The 21,758-nt window shown below is 41.2% G+C and overlaps 2 protein-coding genes across 9 annotated transcripts in view; one reads left to right on the forward strand and one right to left on the reverse strand.

Annotated features, from left to right (window-relative positions):
* Positions 1-18,827, forward strand: part of wdfy4 (WDFY family member 4) — a 43,306-nt gene extending 24,479 nt beyond the window's left edge. For 3 of the 5 annotated variants that reach the window (XM_037124186.1, XM_037124185.1, XM_037124187.1), the window contains 22 exons: positions 279-470; positions 559-634; positions 734-948; positions 2,506-2,654; positions 2,757-2,871; positions 3,466-3,551; positions 3,643-3,705; positions 7,354-7,396; positions 7,628-7,747; positions 7,848-7,971; positions 8,051-8,160; positions 9,269-9,419; positions 11,017-11,108; positions 12,270-12,479; positions 12,561-12,681; positions 14,143-14,300; positions 14,907-15,065; positions 15,155-15,334; positions 15,595-15,777; positions 16,322-16,409; positions 17,086-17,215; positions 17,522-18,444. In XM_037124186.1, the coding sequence (XP_036980081.1) occupies positions 279-470; positions 559-634; positions 734-948; positions 2,506-2,654; positions 2,757-2,871; positions 3,466-3,551; positions 3,643-3,705; positions 7,354-7,396; positions 7,628-7,747; positions 7,848-7,971; positions 8,051-8,160; positions 9,269-9,419; positions 11,017-11,108; positions 12,270-12,479; positions 12,561-12,681; positions 14,143-14,300; positions 14,907-15,065; positions 15,155-15,334; positions 15,595-15,777; positions 16,322-16,409; positions 17,086-17,215; positions 17,522-17,705 (2,949 nt within the window). In that variant the 3' untranslated portion in view covers positions 17,706-18,444. The other 2 variants (XM_037124188.1, XM_037124189.1) reach the window with 1 other exon arrangement.
* On the reverse strand, positions 3,742-7,270 carry lrrc18a (leucine rich repeat containing 18a). 4 transcript variants are annotated; one of them, XM_037124210.1, is made up of 4 exons: positions 7,195-7,265; positions 6,788-6,812; positions 6,141-6,256; positions 3,742-4,690 (listed from the first exon to the last, which is right to left on the reverse strand). In XM_037124210.1, the coding sequence occupies exon 4, from the start codon at positions 4,684-4,686 to the stop codon at positions 3,877-3,879; it is 810 nt and encodes a 269-aa protein (XP_036980105.1). In that variant the 5' UTR covers positions 4,687-4,690; positions 6,141-6,256; positions 6,788-6,812; positions 7,195-7,265; the 3' UTR covers positions 3,742-3,876. The 4 variants fall into 4 exon arrangements, with proteins under 4 accessions (XP_036980105.1, XP_036980104.1, XP_036980107.1 ...); XM_037124209.1 differs by lacking the exon at positions 6,788-6,812 and having other exon boundaries at positions 7,195-7,270; XM_037124212.1 differs by lacking the exons at positions 6,788-6,812; positions 7,195-7,265 and adding an exon at positions 7,136-7,189.
* Positions 18,828-21,758: the final 2,931 nt, after the last annotated feature.

Consider the following 21,758-nt stretch of genomic DNA (forward strand, 5'->3'; position numbering starts at 1 on the left):
ATATTGTGTCTTCAAATGTCTCGTTTTGTCCACAAGTCAAAGATATAACTGTCACAGATGGTCAAGATCCAGAAAAGGATCTGGAAAAAAAAGATGGAATCAGAGAAATGTTTAAGTTTTCTTTTACTCAAACTAATTAAGTGATTATCAAAATAGTTGCCGATTGATATGTTAGTTGACAACTAAAGGAATAACAAATTTATCGTTGGAGCTCTACTAATAATGTTTATGTCTGTCTCATTTATTTCTTCTATCCTGGGCCAATATCTGCACTCCAGTTACAAGCAAGTGAGTGGGAGCGAGTGAGCTCCGAATGGCTGCATGTGGAGGCTGAACTGCTCAGGGAGAGAGCTGTGTTTGGCCCCGGCCCAGGGGTGCTGCTTAGCCAAAACTGGGTGCAAGACGCTGCTGAAGGGCCCAACCGGACCAGAGCACGCATCCGCAGAAAGTTTCTGAGACGATCCAAACGGGTAAGGCCTTCAATTTAGACTTGGGTCCTGCTAGTGTTCAATCAGTACACATGCTAACCTTTAATCGTGTCATATGTTGAGACAACAGGTGCTAGGGACGCTGTATATGGGTCTAAGGACTGGCCCGTCCGAAGAGAACAAAAATGGAACAGAAAGTGACAAAGGTAAAGAAAAATGTTTCTTGTTGGGTTTTTAATATACATGTATCAGAAACAGGGTCTTGGATGTAAGCCGAGTGAGGACATTTGTTTCCTTTGCAACAGAGCTGAAGATCCTATGTGAAGTTGGAGCAGAGGTAAAGGAGGATGAAGAGGAGGCAGGACAGGACTGTAACCATCTAACCTTCTTCCCTGTTCTGAATGAGACACCTACCAACGCCGAGGGCCCACCTGACACCTCCATCCCCGAACCCTGCTCCCACACACAAGACTGCCCAGACATACGCACCATCCTGCAGGAGCTGCGCCCTGGAGAGGAGGTAGTGTAGTGCAAGAGGGTGTGTTGGTATGCTGTGCTAAAAACAACATGCTTAAACACTACTCCTTCCTCACCATGCTAATATTCACAATCATAATTATCTGATGTAGACTAAGGGATTCCAATAGCCCAGCGCTGCTATCAGAATTTCATCTTTCCTCATTAGTGTAATGTTTTAATGTCGAGGCCCAGCTCAGCTCCTCTCATTCTTCCAGTGAGTTAGAAACCAGTGCACATGTTGACAGGGACTCTCATCGCTCCGGCAACCAGCCGCGGCTTTTAATGTTTCTGACAGAAGTATTAATAAAAACAGTAGGAGGTGATGCAAGCTGTCTTACATCCGCTTAGTAAGTGTGTGATGTGTGCAAGTGCGTCCTGTTGTCTTGCAGTGGTTCAGTGTGAGAGTCCTGCTGAGCTTCCTGTCAAATGAACACAGTCATTAGCTCTGAAAAATGCACACACACACACAGGCTAGCACACACAGTAACACACAAAGGGAGATCCACTCATAATTAGCTTGCCAGCGCCAATAGTGTGATTATGACAGTAATGTGTGTGGGGAGAAATCAATGGTCTGACATTAGGCTCTCAGTCAATAAAAGTCCTCCTTTTTCTCTCCTTCTTCCCATCATCAGCTAAATCACCCACAGACTGATAAGGCGTATCTGTCCAGAGCACAGCCAGGAGATAAGGAAACAAGTTTATTGTTATTTAATCTTTGATAACAACAAATTTAACTAGTTTTTCTTCTGAAATCTAGTCATTGTTAGGAGCAGTAGGCCTGAGGCTAGTTTGTGTTCGACAATAGAAACGGCCATAAAATCTGACCGTGATAGAGCTCAGTGTAACGATTCTGTGTCTGAGACTCACTCACCTTGACTCCTTTTAAACGCTTTCACATGACAAGTGATATTATCCATCATAGTGTGTCTCTATGTGTGCATTCAGACAAGAGGTTCTGATCACTTAGCAGGTTTCCTATTGTGTGGGTGGCAGTGATTAATTCTCCTAATAATGGTCAGGCAGGGCCTCCTCCTGCACCAAGCGTGTGACTCTGTGTCTGGGGGTAGGGAGTCTGATTTGATTAGTATAAATTGTGAGGGGCCTGCGGGTATGTTGGGGGCCCCATATGGTTTTTGGGCGCTGTGTCCCAGAGGGCCTGCAGAGGGGCCAAACCAGAGAGACAGCCAGGTGCACATGCTCGCTGTGAAATGAGGGGAGACAATAGAATTAGCCGCACATTATCACTATGCAGTTAGCATTAGCTACAGCGAGAGCTGAAAGCGGCATGTGGGTCCACTTTGGCGCTGGATGAAAGACACAGTCACACGGCTAAAAGAGGGGGCTGGTCCTTCTCCTCCCCATCAATCAGCTCTGATAATGAAGTGTTCAACTGTGTCTTTTTAATAATGATTAAAATATGTGATTAAAATGATCAATCAAGTAAAGCCTGAAGTGCCTGCGTTGCTGCCATGTCATGTCCCGGGAGAGAAATGTGCTGATGTGTATGGTGCCTCTCACATGGGGCTTAATGTATCTCTCTCCTCTCTCTCTGTAGGTAAAGGCTAAGATGTGTGTAGTGATGGTGAGCGGCCTGAGAATAATAGAGGGGGTGCTGCTGTTCGGGAACGAGAGCCTGCTCTTGTGTGAGGGATTCACTCTCAGTCCTGCTGGAGACGTTTGTTGCAGGCAACACCACCCCAGCAGGTACAGCTGTGTGTGCAGTTACAGCGCAACATGTAACACGCATTGTTAGCTTCTCAGTTGTCTCAATCTTTTGTCCTTTGTGACCCTTTCTTCTTCTACCAGTGTGAGGGATTCCTTTATTTCCACCATGCTGAGCAAAGAGCTGCCTTCAGCCAGGTGCAGACGCTGGCTCTATGAGGATATCAAGGAGGCCCGCTTCATGCGTTTCCTGTTAGAGGTTGGACATGCAAATGCTTATTTTAACACACGTTTCTTGACTTAACATGTAACTTCAGGTACATATGATATGTTCAGATAAGATGACAAGGTTTGTCTTCAATTAGGCTTGATGTAACAAGTAGCAATTTACTTATATTTATCACTTTTTTATTGGTTATATGTGAGAGGATTGTAACGCAATATGCAAAATTAGACCTTCCCCATCTCTCTGTTGCTTATATGCGCCTTCGGACGAAAAGTTGTTTAATGTTGCTGGACTGCATTGTGAATTTTATGCCCGTTCTAGTGCCTCTCTATGCACCGCTAACGGAGAGCAACAGTAGTTAACGTTAGTTTGGAAATCCACAAACATAAAAAACAGCCAGCCTCCAGCACAACACAGACGTTTGGCAGAGCCCCATTAGAAATCAGATCTATGCATTGTACTTGCTCTTGTAGTTGAATTGCATTGTTGTTTATGGATGTTAATTCTAGGTTTATAAGCGAACTGACTGATGAAAATATCAACTTGACACAAATAGTATTAATAATATTGCATCTCAGTCACTTGGTTTAAGTTTTAAGAGCTGCTATGCCTCTCTGTTACTATCAGGACAATGCCATCGAGGTCTTCATGAAAAACGGACATTCTGCCTTCCTGGTTTTCGTTAATAGAGACCATGTCTCTGCATATAAAAGGTACCATATTTACATAGATTGGGTGGTAAACAAGTTTTTATTTTCAGCATTCTGACTCCTTTTTCCTTTTTCGTTCTTGGTCTCCCTGCAGGTTGTGCACATTAGTGTCAGCGTTAAAAGGTAGAGGGGTTGCTGAGGTCATTGCTAATGTCAGGTAAGTGTCTTGATTTAATCAGTCAAACAACAGCAGTTACATGTAATCACATTTTTATTACATCAGTTGAAGTGGAAAATATGCCAAAAATAGTTGTGTGACATATAATAAGATATTATGCAAATATCCTCATGTAAATATTCTAAAAGTTTTCAGGGGGTTAAGATTCCATCAGCAGCATTTGATTGGCTCATTTCCTGGCTTTCTTATTCTCCACACATCTTGATTGAGTGTGGCCACTGAGTTTGGCACCATCAGTCCCAAATAAGTCCTCATCCTTTTGTCCTCAAACATGTCACCGCCTCCTCCTCCTCTCGTAAGCCTCTCCCTCTGCTGTTTACATCTCTTAAGGCATGTCTTACACAGACTGCTCTCATGGACCAGATACACATCCTCCTCTGGTCCTGACTTTTCCTTTTTTCCCTCACCATCTTCCTGAGCATACGAGAGAGGATTCCGCTTCATGTTTACCTTAGTTAGGTTGCTTAGGACTGCCACAAACTCTGGTAGCTTGATGAAGAGGTTATCAAACAGGCCTAACTCTTGGAGGCTATCGAGAGCTGCTATTGTGGGAGGCAGGCTGTCCAGCTGGTTCATTCCCAGATTGAGACTCTTCAGGCTGGTGAGAAAACCCAATGAGAAGGGTAAACCCGCAGCGGTTAGGCAGTTGTTAGAGAGGTTTAGGTGGGTCAGTCCAACCAGGTTGCCAATAGACTCGGGCACAGACTCAAGTCTGTTACTGTGTAGATCCAGCCATCTGAGCGATGAGAAGTTCCCAATGTTATCTGGGAGCTTCTGTATCAGGTTGCGGCTCAGGTCCAGCTCGTCAACATTGGTCAGTTTGAGGAGACACTTTGGGAAGATTGTTATACCCATGTTGCTAAGTGTGAGTCTGCGCCGTCCATCTGGGGTCATACGTATTGCCTTTTTCGCACTCTTGAGGGTCACCTTTGTCCCTTTGGCTCCCTTCCTTTTGGGCATGGTACTGCAACACAGAGAATTACTGAACAGGTCAGCTTTAAATTCAGCTCAGTATCACTTTGGTGATAGTTGCCCCCAAGAGGCTGATTTACCATAATTTATCTAATCTGCACCACCACACAGTACTATAGCAAATAAATGTGTTGTGTGTATGTTTATGTTTAAGTGTGTGTGTGTGTTAGGCTGATGTGATTTATTCAGATACAAGGGCTTATGTATGGCCTGAGGGCATCAGGGAAAGCATGCTCTCTGAGGTGTGAGCGTTTGAGCGGTGTGTGTGTGTGTGTGTGTGTGTGTGTTGGTGGGTGTGTGTGTCACAGTGTTATGTCTGCAGTAGTGCATGCTCACCCAGTGTTGCCCATGGGGGTATTTAAGAGCACGACTCTCTAATTAAGGCTAATGCAGGGAAACAATAGGAGAGAGGCGACACTGGGTAATACAGCAAAAACAAATGAGTGCTGATGCTCCCGCACCATTCAACTGATTGAGCTGTTTTGGCTATTTTCAGACAAGGATCGTGTGTGTATGTGTGTGCATGAAACATCCACATGTAAGTGTGGTGACAGACGTGGATGCGCTGTACTACACTGCACGTGCACAAAGAGTCAAATCAGGACTTTGATAAATGATAGTTGGAGAGTGTTGGGACTGTGATGAAGGCTTCGCTCCTCTCCCCTTCCTGTCTAAAAGAGCAAGGTGTGTGTCTGTTTGTGTCTATGTTACACCCCAAGGCCCTCTCTCGCCTCATTCATCATCCTCAGGATGAGAGAGGTTATCCACTGGTGCTTGTTCCTATTATAACCTCCTATAGAAAACTATTGCATGAAATTATTGCTTGCAATTAGATAAAACATACTGGGCCAAATGCAATGATTGATTTAGTGTAGTTTTACAAAATAATTTGGTCAGGAGTTAATGGGCGAGGCGAGGAGGTATTAGAAATTTGACACACTTAAAGTAGCCTCTCGATCTCTAAACCATGCATTCTTATTTCATTTTTCAAATGGTATCCTACTTTTTGTTATTCTACGCCAATACCAATGTTTAAAATAACAATTTGGCCAATAAGTGATGCCGATACAGATAGGTTTTTTTGTTTTATTTGATGCTTGTTTATTTTGTTTTGTTGTCATTTATTCCCTCTTTCATGCCAGGCTAACAAAGAAATCTTCATTGTAAATAAATAACTAAACTTTTTAAAAATCATTCAACCCTTCTTTAGAGCACAGAAGCACAATTGCAATCACACAAATGTATGAAACAACTTTTAATAAAAAAATGTGTGACACAAGGGATAAAGATCGGCCCCTGCATCTCTGATTTCTGTTTTAAGTGCTAACAGGCTGATAACATTCAGCAAGGCAATACTGATTTTAAGTCAGTATTCTTAATTTTTGCAAAAAAAAAAAAAAAAATATGTATCTAAATTTTCAGAAATAAGGATATGTACTTACCATATTTTATCTTCTTTTTCTCTGAGTTGACGTTAATCAAGAGATGAAATTGTGTTCAGAAACATACCAGCAGCTTCAGCTCCTATGACCCAGCCATTCAGCACAAAGCTTCTCACCTATGTGCCAAAAAACACTCCATTACTGTAGTCCTGATATTAAAGCACAGGAAAAAAAACTACCTTTCCAATTTGGTCAGCTTAAAGAAGTTGAAATAAGAGTACCTGGTAGTAGTATCTCACAAAATGTGGTGTTAAAGTCAAGAGGAAAAGATCAGGAATGCACCGTTTGTGTATATCAACATTTCTCTTGCCTCCCGACGCCAAACAGGGAAAGTCAAGGTTCTTCTTGTTTAATAGCGTTACTTAGCAACTGGGGTGCTTGGCGCCAGGACTTTATTGCCATGTTACTGGCCACAGAGGGAAAAGAGATTTCAGAAGCAGTTTACTGCTTTCCTCATTTAGATTACACTAGTTTAGATATGGGGTCCATGAGTGAAATACTGATGAAATGTTCAGCAGCTTTGTCATTTAGTATTGTTGTTATGATCAGCCTGACACGCATAAAAATTAGGTATTTTGACTGAGCAGTTTGTTAAAGAACAACTTTACAAGTGTGCCTATCTGAGTGACTGCTTATTAAAGGCTCACCTTACAGCACTCGTTGGACACACACCTAGCCAAATGAAAAAACAGCTGGTGAAGAAACTGTTTGTCTTAGCTGTGAAGCAGGAAACCTTTTCATTTTTCTTCTGTGACAGAAATGTGAAGGAAAGATACTCTTCCTGTTTGACTAGTAATCATTAACCTCTGCGTGTCATTTAAAAAATCCCTGCACAAGGAATATATCACTTCCTCTTCTGAATAGCTCACTTGCTGATTGAGCCTGGTCAGTTACAGTGTTACCTAAAGAATACTTCCTCACAACCCTACAGATGGCTGCATGTGCCACATCCTCCACGTCTCTACTCACTATTTATGCTGCCTACTGTAGCTCACCTCAGTCCCATAACTGCTCCTACAGCTGTGTACACAGGATTTGTATTTCACTCACTCACCTCCACTTTGCTGCTCCACAACTCTGCTGCTGCTGTGTTTCATTTGAACAGCTGGTTGCCAGGCAACAGAGCAAGCAGAAAAAAAAACTTTGTGTTGATAGGCCCTGTTCAGTGATCAACTAATTCAAGGTGTTTGTCTTTTTTTTAATTGTGTTTTAGGAAGACCCCTGTGGTTGAGAAGACAGCCCTTGTTAAGTGGCAGGTAATTCACTAAACAAAGCACTTCATCCTCTTTGTTTTGTTAGAGTTGCTTTTGTTTACACAGTATAAGTTCTCACACCATTTACTTCAATAAAGGTGCTGACACCACACTGTGAAATACTCCACTACAAGTGCAAGCCCTGATTTCAAACCCTTACTTGAGAAAAATAATGTATCATTGTATTCCTTTGTGTTGTAAAGTGAATTCATATTACTTCTGTCTGTCCACCAGAGAGGGGAAATAAGTAACTTTGAGTACTTGATGCATCTGAATACCATTGCTGGAAGGACGTACAATGACCTGATGCAGTATCCAATCTTCCCCTGGGTCCTAGCTGACTACCAGTCAGAGGTAAGACCACACACAGTGACATCTTTGTCTTGAAAATATATATTGTAGGGAGCTAAGGTAATGAAAGTGATACGCTTTGATTTATCTCTGTCCTTGATAGACTCTGAATCTGATGAATCCTGCAACTTTCCGTGACTTGTCCAAGCCAATGGGTGCTCAGACAGAGAAAAGGAAACAGATGTACATACAGAGATATGAGGAGGTAGAGAATACAGAGGTGGAAGGTATGTAGCCAGCTCATGTCATTCTTCTTTTCCTTTGCTTTTCACTATCCTTTTTATTCAACAAACTTTAACTCTGTAGGAGATATGTCAGCAAGATGCCACTACTGCACCCACTACTCATCAGCCATCATCGTAGCCTCCTTCCTTGTCAGGATGGAACCGTTTTCACACACTTTCCAGACACTGCAGGTGAGGCCTTTGACACCAGGATGATGGTCATTTATATGTCCTTAAAATGGATAAGCTGCTATTAAATCAAATTCTGTGGCTTTGCGCTCACAGTGCGGGGGATCAGGAAAATAAGAGGGCCTGGTTGGTTGGCTTACTGATCCATTTCCACACACATACAGAAATAAAACAAACAAAAAAATAAAACCTAATTGATTTGTGCCCTAACGTGAATGCATCCATCACATGCTCATATATAACACTAAACAAACTGCAGAAGTCTCGACTCTCACACGAGTAGATTAATACATGTTACAAAATGTTATCATGTAAAATGCATCAAGGAATAATGTAGGTCAAACTCTGCATATAATTACTACTGATCACTGCAAGTTTTGTCTTGATTTTCTGAAGTGTTTTCACTAACCCAGAGACCTGCCTGTAAACCCAGTGCTCTAGATGCCTGTTGACATTCATGACTTTGTCAAGTTTTTTTTGTTTTTTTTCAAACATTATCTGGCTAATAATATGACTCTCTATGAGCTATTTTCAGCACTCCAGCTGCTGTTTCCATGCTGTTGTTGGTGAAAGCAGATTATGGCAAGATTTCAATATATATGCAAATAATTATAGAAAGCATCTAAAAGAAGCCAATGCAAATAGCCACATGTTATCAATTTACAATACACAACATCCAATTGATTATAATGAAAAGGCATACATATTTGATAGTCGGAATAAAGCAATAAAGATGTTAGTCTGGTGAATTACAGTGCCTTTTTGTCTTCTGAAGCACATAACGGGTGTGTAGTAATATCCATAACTGGATTTACATCTCTAACCGAGTTTACCAGTATATATGCTATTTTCATTCATTGAGGTAATTGTTTTACTCTAAATTACATTCTCTCTCATGAGATTTCCATCATAGATTATGGAATTTTCCAGAAAGATGAAAAGCTTCCTTCAAATAGAAGCAGATATTTCCTGCTTACATAATACAATGAAGAAAATAAAATATGGTTCACTACACTGAATCAGGCAGACTTCTTTTATTAACATGCCTGTTGCAAAGTTTGTTTCAACAGTGTGCCAGGCTCTGACAGTGTTGTGCCTCGTCTCCCTACAGGGAGGTTTTGATATCCCAGAGCGGATGTTTTACAGTGTAAAGAAGGAGTGGGAGTCGGCCTCCAGAGACAACATGGGAGACGTCAGAGAGCTGATCCCAGAGTTCTTCTACCTGCCCGACTTCCTGCTCAACTCTAACCACATCCAGCTGGGTGAGGAAGAAAAATCACCCTCTGCGTATCTAAATGAATTACAGAAATTGTGAATTTCCTTACGATATGTTGTCTCGTCGGACCTTTGTTTTTTATCTGCTCAAAAGATTAGAGTAGTTTTATTCCATACTTTTCATATTGTCAACAAAACACAGGAAGGCCCAAACCAACAATGTTTTGGTCTGTCCCTCAGTACTTTTTCCTGGCCTGTCTTTGTCTCTCATCAAGCCCATTTGTTTCTAGAAGACATAAATGTTTAAAGGCAGAGGTGCTCTGAGTCGGTAACCTTGCAACACTAGGGGGGTCCAGGGGCATTCCCCCCTGGAAGATAGTTTTGAAAAATAACCCTTAAAACCCTTTAAATGGTGACTGCTGGAAAATATGTTAGCCTCTTTAGCGTTGGAGATTTCTTTCCCCATAATTTTCTTTATAATTATTTATTTTTATGGAAACAGAATAATCTGTTTCAGAAGTTAGTGGGCCACATGACATGGAAGCTAAAAATCACAATGTCTGCATATTGATATTCATATAAAATAGAGGAAGCACTTAAGTATTATTTTGTGTCAATATATTTGCCACATGCCAAGAAATTTAATAGGTCCCTAAATCAGTTTCTAGCCATCCAGCACGAGGCTCTGGGAGGACATATATATATATATATATATATATATATATATATATATATATATATATATATATATATATATATATATATATATATATATATAGAGAGAGAGAGAGAGAGAGAGAGAGAGAGAGAGAGAGAGAGAGAGAGAGAGAGAGAGAGAGAGAGAGAGAGAGAGAGAGAGAGAGAGAGAGAGAGAGAGAGAGAGAGAGAGAGAGAGAGAGAGAGAGAGAGAGAGAGAGAGACAACGGGACGGCGTTAATTTTAATACCTGCTGGGTGAACCTCAGTAAAGTTGCGGCTGGACTTGAGTGAATAGCTGCCGAATTTCCAACCTAAAACTAACTTCACCCCGGTTCGATAAGTCGCCTGTTACAGCCTTTGAATAGTATGATGAGGATTTCAGTCACTCAAACGGTGACATGTAGAAATTATACAAATAGCAGTAATGAAAATAATAATCGATTTCAAGATGACTTAGGGTGTAGTGCTTTCACTGTGTGCAACTTAAATTCGCCATTCACGCATGATATTAAACCTTTTTTTTTGCGGCGGAGCTGGAAATCCAACCGCCATGGAATGCATATAGGGGAAACATGGAGGATTTAAAGGTGCAATATGTAAGAATTGGCCACTTGTTGAATTTATATTCCAAACAGATGATATGTCACCAGAGTAACTGCTTACTGCTAGTAAGTCCAGGGCTAACAGGTTAGCATACTAACTTCATTAGATATCTCTGCAGCCTCTCTAATCTCCAAAGTAAAGTGTATGCAAATTGTGAAGATATGTACATGTAGATACATATTACTGTTGGAATAATTTGCCATTTAAATAGAGGGAAAATATTCCATTGACTCTATGTTTGCGTTATATTTTGTCTATGGTGCAGTCAAAAAAAACTCCTTTGAAAGATGACACACAATGATGTGATGCATGCTGAATGTATTGTATTTCCATGTCTATATAGGCCGTATGGAGGATGGTACCACTCTGGGAGATGTGGAGCTGCCTCCATGGGCGAAGGGTGACCCCCAGGAATTCATTAGAGTCCATCGAGAGGTCAGTGATCCCCGACCTCACCAGGCCTATCCGTTTTGATTGGCCAGTCCAGCCTGTTACATACTGGGACTGTTCCCATTAGACTTAATCATGTTTGCCAATACTAGCTGATGTATGTACACAGAAGAGGCACTATTTTAGTCCAAAACCAGCTTCTTCAATAATAGCTACACTGTAATAGTGTTGGATGCAGGCTTCGTTCTTTCTAACAGAGTATAAGAGACAGATCTTATTCACAACAGCCATTTGTGAGATTCTCTAAAGGCCATTTTTTCTCATCGAGCTGGTTCTTTCTTTTGGTGTTGACTGTTTTCAATGGCCGGTTGTTTTTCTTATCAAGAAAGAGAAAGGGCATGTATCTGAAGTTTGAAGGACAACAAGCCTATTTAATACCATGCAGGGCAGCACAAAACTCTCTCTTTTTATAATGCCATTATTCCTTTCCAATGTTTATGAGATGAATATTCTGGCTCTTTTCTCAGCTCTGTCCCTTTGTGCGGTTATTGAATATCTATGTTCTTTTTCCTCCCTGTGATTTCTTCAGTTTGACCCTCCCTTTTTCCATTCCTGGGGCATCTAAGATGGTTATCACTCTGTAATCTACTGAACTACTCATATTGCCTACCATTCTCATAAAATTAGTGACTTTGGAAGATTGTTTTTTTCTTCCATATACAAATTAACTCAGGACAATATATCCTTGTTACAGTGTTTTTTCCTCTGTTTTCTGATTTTCCAGGATGGGTTTATTAAGATTGGGTGCAAGGGTACTCATGTTGGTCATAATGCCCACTTTCCTTATTAACTGCTCAAAACCAATCTCCAGCTAATTCAACCCAAATCATTCTTTAATTCAAACATGAACATATGCTCATACCACAGCTGTGCGCCTTCCTGCTGTTCAAGACTTCTAATTGCCTTTTGAAGAAATCATACAGTACCTCAATAATTTGATTGGTTGTGCATCCTCAGAGAAGTTTTCTTGTGTTTTTAAACTCTCATATTAACAGTTTGACTGATGGTATTGTTCACACTGTAATAACAATGAGCACTGCACACCGCTGTATTTTGAGACTGCACAGTGTATGTATAGTAGTTTGTAATATTACTTTACCAGGTGGTCTTAGTTTGTGTAAAAATATCCTGCACTGTTTCCCTTAGGCTTTGGAAAGTGACTATATGAGTTCCCACCTCCACCTGTGGATTGACCTGATTTTTGGGTACCGGCAACAAGGCCCTGCTGCTGTAGAGAGTGTGAACACATTCCACCCTTACTTCTATGCCCAGAGAGGCTGGCAGAATGCTAAGGACCCTGTCATCAAGAGCACAATCTTGGGATACGTTAGCAACTTCGGCCAGGTTCCGAAACAGGTAAAAATAATAAGCTAAGTGTGCTACTTTCTTCATCAGGTGATCATATTATTTTTAAATATTATCCTGTCTTTCAAATAGCTCCTCACCAAGCCACATCCACCTCGCAGTGGCTCGAAGAAAGAGGGATCATCAACGTCTCATCCAACTCCATTTTTCTTCAAGCTGGACAAACTGAAGACCTCTGTGCAGCCATTCAGAGGTTTGATATTTTGTGAAATTGGCTTTTTTTCCTTGCTTGCTGAAGGTTAGGTCAGAAGAAGAATGATACCACTCTCATGTCCGTGTGCTAAATATGAAGCTACAGCCTGCAACCACTTAGCAGAGCATAGTACAAAGACTGGAAACTGTTGGATACAGCTAGCCTAGCTATGTCCAAAGGTATAACATAACATCTGGCTACCAGCATCTCCATATGAGAGATAACATGTTACTGATGGAGCGTTAGAGGAGCTGGTTGGGACATTTTTTAAGCTTTGGACCGGGGTTGTTTCAATGGTGAGCAGACAGGTTTTTGTACACGATGTAGCCAATATACAAAATGGCAAGCAGCGTGTGTCACTTGAAGCACATCCATAACTTAACATTCATAAAAGTTTTGCGTAATCCCAGCTAGGATGTATACTCCTTTACCTGGAGGTGTAAAATCAAAGCAAATCATGATATAGTCTCATAACAACACATATTTCCAAACAACTGAATCGTCGTTGATATTTTTTGCTGAGTAAACTAAATTCAATCAATTCGATTCATCTACATTTGACACCATTTTATATTGTTCCTCCTTTATTTTATCTCACACCACTTGATGTCAGTTATTATATACAAGATGTTCCCAGGTCTCAAGGGTTTCGTTGAAACGGAGCGAGAGCGTCCATAGATTAATTTACGCTATGGAAGGTTGGAAGGAGCTATCTGTTAGAGCTACAATATGGAGATGATTCTTCCGCTGAGCCCTACTTAATAATCTGAATATCCCTACAGGCCCACTGAGGGAGAGGAGATGAATCTGCGAATGCTCAGGGAGAGATTCCTGCAAATTACATTTCATATTAAATCTTAGAGTGTCTGATCTGATCAATAAGCAGATAGAGATGAATAGGAGGAGGAACGCTAAGACTAATGCAGACACAACTTCTTTCCGGGGATTTTAGAAGCAGAACTGACGGTGGTATATAATGATTTCTGCCTGTTCCTGCATGAATAGGTCAATTACAGGCACAATTACAGCTTCTCTCTCACTGCCACACACACACACACACACACACACACACACACACACACACACACTCACACACACACAGAGTTACAACTAGTGTTGTCCAGGATGCAGGTGTCCCCATAGGACAGAGCCTCAGCTTGTTGTAACCCGGGAATAGCTGTTTTAATTGCCCAGTCTACTATGGTCAATTTAATGAAATTCTTTACAAGTTTACTGAGACACCAAACTCTTTAATGTGATGTTTTTGAAGAGCTATTATCTTTATCTGGCCAGGCAAGTTTATTCCGGTACGCAAAAGGCAGATTGAGGTCACTTTATCTAACTTTTTGTGGGTGCATATGTTTTAGGGGACAATTTTAATAAAAACACACTCTTACTTTGTTCCACAATTTCTTGCGGATGGTATCCCTCTTTCCACTAACAATGTCAACATTTCTGCAGAGCTGCCGAGAGGCCCAGTGGGTCAGATACTGTGTCTGGAAAAAGAAGTTGTGGTCCTGCCGAGAAACAGACTCCTCCTGTCGCCTCTGTCGGGCTGCTTCTTCAGCTGGGGCTTCCCTGACAACAGCTGTGCCTTTGGAAACTATTCCACGGAAAAGGTATGTATGTATGTTTGTGTTGTGATGATGTTGATCCAACAATGCAAAATTAATTTATGTTGTTCCTTGACAGACAAGACAAGACTTTTTTTTCCTTATGTATCTTGAATCAGTATCTTATAGTATTGTATTATTTTCTTGGAAATTTGTGAGATTTTTCTTGCCAATCAACGTCTTTTCTGTGAATATTACCCCCCTCCCTCCTTGGGAGGTCTAATATGCACATTTATTGAGACAGAATTTTACCCAGTATAATCACATACATATGAAGCATATCACTGGGTCTGGATCAAGCCACACACACCATCAGCTAATCAGAATCATCTGACTTTTATTATCACTAGTCACGCTCAAGCAAAACTGTGAAGTGATCTTTATGATCTGCCAAACTCTCCGTCTCTTCATAGCACTACAGTCTGCTGTTGCGCAATACTTTGGAGAACAAAAAGATATAAGATAAATAAAAGTGTAAAATTCATAGAGATTTTTTTAATAGTTAAAAATAGGTTTTTAAATACCATCCATTCCCCTAAATCCATCATACATGTAATACATACAGTACATACAAGATCACAGACTGGTTTACTTACGTATGTCCATGTTTAGGTCTTTGCTGTGTGTGAGAGTTTGTGTAGCTGGGGGGAGATGTTGTGTGCAGCCTGTCCGAACCTGACGACCATCGTCATTGCCGGGACCAGCACTGTGGTGTGTGTGTGGGACGTATCATTCAACAATGACAAACTCACTCACATGAAACTCAGACAGGTTGGTTTGCTCACTTGTCTGTTTGAGATTTATCTTTCTGAATGCATTTTTTATTCACAAATGAACACAAACCCATTTTTTCTTCGCAGCCGTTATACGGTCACACAGATTCAGTGACGTGCCTGGCTGTGTCTGAGGTGCACAGCCTTATTGTAAGTGGCTCCCGTGACCTCACCTGTATCCTGTGGGACATGGAGGAGCTCAGCTACATCACCCACTTAGCAGGTCACACTACCAGCATCTCTGCACTAGCCATCAATGACCTCACTGTAAGTCCACCTTCAGGATCCCTTTTTGTTGTAATTTACGACTGGCACTCCTCTCAAAATCTCTCTTCCTTTTGTTCTTTGTCATATTTCCTCACCGTCGCCATGTTTTTGCCCGTCAATCTGCTCACAGCTTGAGGAAAAGAGAATTCTCACTGCTGACAGCATGCATATCCTGTTTGCATGTGTTTTGCTTTTTTGGGCTTCTCTTTGTGTACCTTTGCGCACATGGGCGTCAACACCTTATTACTCTGTAATCCAAGGGTGAGATTGCGTCCTGTGCGGGACCTCAACTCTACCTGTGGACCATGAAGGGCCAGCTGCTGACCTGCACTGACACTTCCTGCGGGCCTCAGCCAGACATCCTGTGTGTCAGCTTCACACAGCGACACGAGTGGGACGCCAAGAACGTTGTCGTCACTGGCTGTGCAGATGGCATCATACGGGTGAGTTTTTTTTGTGTAAGCGTATAATAATGTGATTGTTGTTGTTTTAATATGTATTGGTGAGTATCATGGTCTGAAAACATTTCACTTTTCCCCCCTCATGGGCGGTGGCCCTGTGTGTGTATGAGAGAGACCGTCCATCTTTAAAGTCATTGTCTGACAGCTCTCTGCAGGACTAATAGATCAGTGGGAGAGGTTGCATTGTTTTTATACAGTATCCCAATGTAGCAGTCATTACTTTGGTATTAGCCTTGCAGCAGCTTGGATGTCCATCAGGGTATTAATAACAGCATATGGGTTGTGTGTGTGACTGCATATAAGCATATGCTGCCTCTCTGCAATCAAAGCTGCAAACTCTAATTTAGGCTTCACTCGGGAGGGGGTGCCCGTGCCACATGCACGACACACACACAAGAATGGTATTATTACTTTATTATTACCTTGAGTTATGGGATGTGTGCGCACACTGGTGCGTATGTGAGTGTGTTTGTTATTATGTTGAATTATGTCTGATTTTGCTACTCGTTATGTGTCTCTCATACAGATATGGAAGACAGAGTACACCAGAACACAATTACCTGGCCCTCCAGAAGAGCCTGTGTCCCCAGGGCAAGACCGAACAGAGAGAGACGGTAATGTTACAGGCAGTAGGATGGGATATGCATATAGGTACTGTATTTATAACAACACAGACGATGGCTGCAGCAGACAGTTGTGAAACAGTGAGTCTGAGATGCGACTGCACAAAAAGAAATGATTCTTGTGTTTTGTGTTTTCAGAAAGAAACCCATCGCTATCTAATTAGATAAATCCTTAAGTGTGAGATGATTATTTTTAACCGCTCATCTCAGAGCTCAAGAGCGAGGTTTCCAGATGAGAGCTTGTAATGCTTACCCGATCCCTCACTAGCATTAGGGCTAGCAGGAATTATGTTGTTATAAAGTTATTAAACATAGAGGCAGTAAACACTGATGAGTAATTCTGCTGACGTGTGTGTGCTTGTATAATTTAGAAAGCAATAATACCCAGATCCAATTTGGCATACGTTGGTTACAGCCTCGCGTCACCTCATAGGAGTATTATGCTTGGTAAATTACATTGAGACAAGTCTTTACGTAACACTGAAGCATTTATATTCAGGGGATTTTTCTCCCTTTATCAGCCTGCTGACCACCAACACACACTGTGTTCGTGCACCATTTGATTTCTTTGTGAGGACCGCTGGGTCAGGGTCACAGACAGGGTGGACACCTGCCCAGTGATATAGTAATAAAGGTGGGTTGATGTTTCTTCATGATGTATCCACAGAGAGCAGCTCATGCCAGGTGAAAGGCTGGGAGAGACATCTGGTGTTATTTCAGGAGCTGAACAGAAACCAGGCTGTGTCCCAACGCCGCTTCAGGAATAATCCAGCCATCACAGCGCTGGCCATGTCCAGGTACTGTAAACACTGCTCACAGCTATGACAGTGATTTGCCTTTAAACTTAACAATTTAAACTTTATTTAAAGGTCCAGTCAGTACTATTTAGGGGGGTTTAAGTTTAGGAGAATGGGATGGATTGTAATTAGAATTGTTTTCGTTAGTGTATAGGGGTGTGACGAGATCTCGTGCCACAAGATCTCGCGAGATTAAACTCGACGATATTTCTCGCCACGTTAAAAATATGTCTTGCGAGATTTGTGAGCTATCCAGACTTCTATTTGTGAGCTGTTGGGGCAGTAATGCACCTTTGCTACGTTTAGCCTGCCAGAACCTAAAGAAGGAGAGGGAAAAGAAGAAGAGGAGGAGAAGGAGGGGAAGCAGCAAGCAGCCAGAATGATGTCGGAAAATACCGGTATTACCATTGAAGATGCCCCCGCCACTTTCAAATTGTTTGTTTGCCAGCACTTTGGGTATCCGGCGGAAATGATAAATGGCAGTAGTTAAAATAACATTGCTGTGAATTTGCAGCATGTTGTTAATGACACACTTGATCAGGCTCTGTTTGCACTATTTGCACTCTGTACTGACAGAGTAAAACTTTGATTTGGTTTTGCACATAATAATGTTTGCACTTGAAAAAAAGAAAGAAATATTTAATTTAATTTATTTTATTTTAACTTCTATAAATTTTAGTTTTAGTTTCAATTTGTGGAAGAAAACGTTTAAAAGCTTATGCTTACATCATGCATGTAAAGAGTTATAATAAAACATTTCAAAATGCGTGTGCAACTCGGTTAAATAAAAGTCTGTTGGTCCAGTCATATATTTTGCCATTGTAGTTTTCTTAAAATCTCGTCTCGTCTCGTTCTCGTGAGCTGAGTGTATCGTCACACCCCTATTAGTGTATAATCATCTTAAACTAAGAAAATTAGATTTTTTTTAAAGTCTGACCTGCTAATTTTCTTTCTAAAAACTATACTTGACACAATGCACAAGCAAATATATGTTAATAATAAAACATAGACCGTTTGAACAAGTATAATTTCTCTAAAACTGGACCAAGTTACAAGACCTTCTCCTACTCTCACTTCTCTTCTTTAACATGTTTGATAAGTGTCTTTCACATTTTATTTCAGACTATAGCTTACAGAACAGGAACTGAAATCAGCCAACTCTGACCCCTTTTGCATGTGTGTTATTGTTTTAAAAGAGAGTACCACACCACACTCTTAACTGAAGCACACTCTCCTCTGTGTAGGACTCATGCTACTCTGTTGGCTGGCGATGCCTGGGGCAGAGTTTTCACCTGGACCTGTGAGTGAGAGGTGGCAGGGTTCGAGCGTAATCACACCTCCGGGCACCATTTCTACACACCCTCTATCCTCTCAGAGAGACTTTTACACAGGAAATCCATCAGTGTCTCAGGTCTGACACCAGCTGAGCACTGATACACGCTGTGTGTCAGTTCAGGTCATTCAGGGAGAACCATGTTACAATATTTGGTCCATTCAAGTCTCAGAAGAAATGTAATGTTTTATCTCCTACATAGATATTTAATTATGAATGTTTCTTTGTAAATACAAAATTTCGACTATTAAAACTATTGAGTTATTTGCCTTAATCTTCTCCTGTGGGTCTTCATGTTTTATTTTATTTTATTTATCTGGTATGCATAAGGTGCAAACTCTCTTATCAACAACACTTTAAATTAACCCTTGCTACGCCATCAAATCCAACTAGGGGGCCACAGCAGAAGTCTATGGTTGAAGGAGACTGCTCCGAGCTGAAACGGGAGGAACTGCGTGAGTGATGAACAAGAGTGTGCACACTCAGCCAATGTTCCCTGAGAAATCCAGCTTTTTAATAGTGCCGTAGAGCCTGGGCAGTCCATTTCTCACGAACTGCACATCAAGCATCCATTATCATAAAAAATGTGGTATGCACACGTCAGCATTTTGTGCTGCGAGGATTTTTGTGTTTTGCTTTGTTAAACGTTTGTGGTATGGACAATTCAGGATGTTTGTTGTTTTCACAATGTGTTTTTAATCTGCTTTGTAATGTGACATTTATGAGCATTTGATCATTTGGCTGCTTTTTCATTTGCTGTTCCATTATCCCTCAGAAGTTTACAGCGGTCATGTCAAGTGTGCGTGTTGTGGATGATATACAATGTGTTTGGGTGTTGTTGAGGTATCCTTTGTGCTTGTTTTGCTAGCTGTGTGTGTGTGTGTGTTTCTGGTTAACCATGAGCAAATGTGCCTTTTTAGCCTGTGCACTCTGAGAGACAGTATGAAACCTAAACACGGTTTGTAATTTCTGCTGCTAGATGCTTCACAGTCAAAGCAGTGAAGACTAAAGACATAGCTTGATGATGTTGTGAAGCAGCGTAGGAGTCGTTGTCTTCGTTGTTTAACAACCGCCAATGCAGATGGAAAAGTCAGGGGGAAATGCTGACAGACGAGGTAGTGTTTCAAAGTATTCTACACGTTATGTTTAGTCACGTTCATCGACTTTTTCCTCACTCCCTGACCTACCATCTGAGTTTTTATTCAAGGTTATAGTAGCAGGCGACCACGTGAAGTGGAGGACTACCTGGAATAAGTTACAGATTTCTCTGGGTTTGAACATTTTTGGAAACTTTTTGAATAATGTGACCGCACAACTCAACAAAACATATATCAAATGTCCAGTGGTTTTTAGATATTTTAATGCTGACGTGTTGCATATTATGCCTTTAATCTTTTGAACAACGATTTTAATCTTTCAGTGGGAAAGTAAAATACTGACGCACCTACATCAGTGCAATAAGAATCCATTTTAAGTGATGGTGGATTGTGGAGACTTGTTCCCCCTCTCTCTCTCTCTCTCTCTCTCTCTCTCTCTCTCTCTCTCTCTCTCTCTCTGCCTTTTCTTGCTTGCTCTCTCATGCACACTCACCACTCCTCTCTATCATAAAGGAGGAGGTCTCTCTCTTTAACCTTTGTGTGTGTGGCTAATTGTGCTAAGTGGAGTAGCTTAATAGAGTGGAAAATAGTCCTCATAATTTTCCCAGAGAGCGAGCAATGACCTTCTCTAAAGACAACGGCCATCTCCATTCTCTCTACACCGCTGGTTTTATGATCTGAAATGTCAAACCATTGGGTTCCTCAGAATAATTAAATCAAATAAATTATTGCACCTAGGCAGAACCATCTTGTAGCCTAACCCAATTATAATGCACTGTAAAGCTAATTATTAACCATGATTACAATTAGTCTAATTTGAATAAATGTAGTCATTAGCGGGTTCATCCTAGTCAGTGAGTCTGAACCGCGGGGGATGATGGCCGCTCTCTCTCCGTCTCTCCCACTCACACACAGAGCAGAGTGTGGATGTGCATCATTCTCTTTCTCCACGCGCCTCCGTCTCCATCCCATTTCTCATACGCTGACCTTCACAAAATAGCCTTCATCCTTCACCTTTCTTGGGTACTTGAGCATAATGTGAGCCGCTTCCTGGATTCGTGTTTGCTGTTTACGCCCGTTGATCAGACTTTGAAAAGCAGAAGACTCCATGTGGGATTTCTGTCCCCTCTGTTTTTTTAGTTTTGTTTTTTTTTGTTTTTTTTACAACCTCGCTAGAAAATCAAATCTAGACTAAATATTGGCTCCAGCTGGTAAACATTACATCAGTACCCTGTCATGTTTTATTTGGCGGATATTAGCTTTTGCCATCAAACAGAAGAGGTCCCACTTGTTAGATTTAAAGCAGTAGTTGGATGTTTTTGTGAAACAGGCTTAGAATTCGACGAGAATGTTGATGCCACTCTCAAACATGTCAAGGAAAAAAATAAAGCCACAACCAGCATTTGGTTAGTTTATAAAGGATGCAACAGGTGGAAAAAGCGAGCCTCGCTCTGTCTGAAGGTAGCAAAATTGCATTATTTATGCCTATATTCACTGTAGAAGTGAAGCTAAGTGTGGCGTGGTGCTGGCTCAGGCGTGTGTGAGCCGACCAGTCGGAGCAGACTTACTCGGGAGGAGGGCCTTAAAGAGACAGGAGCTTAAACAGAGTGTCTCAGACAGAGGGGGGATGCAGTGCTGCTGTACGAGAGAGCTGATGTGTTTTTTGAGCATTAAAATATGTAAAGATTTTCTACCAGTAACCCAAGATAAAGTTATGACCCAAAAATGGGCAGAATATTTCTCCTTTAACACATCAGTTAAGTGTTCAGCTTGAAATGTGCCAGCAGGCAGAATTTGTTACCTTTGGCCAGAGCCAAGCTAGCTGATTACGTCTGTTTCTGGCCTTAATGTTAAGTTAAGCTAGCTTGCTGCAGATTGTAGACTTATCTCTACCAGGTAGATATGAAAGTGGTAGCGACCTGCTTATTTAACTCTCCACCAGAGGACAAATGTGTGGATTTTCTTCGAGTTTGAGCTTTTAACATGTTAGAGAGCCAATTCATTTTCTAATTTTTAATCTGTCAAATGTATTAAAAGAAACGATACTTTTCTAATTGGGCCAAACATGATGTGATTTTTGTGTTCTGCAACCTGTGCTGCTATGATGTTTCTC

This window comes from Acanthopagrus latus, chromosome 15 (assembly GCF_904848185.1).
Source record: "Acanthopagrus latus isolate v.2019 chromosome 15, fAcaLat1.1, whole genome shotgun sequence".
Classification (NCBI taxonomy): Eukaryota; Metazoa; Chordata; class Actinopteri; order Spariformes; family Sparidae; genus Acanthopagrus; species Acanthopagrus latus.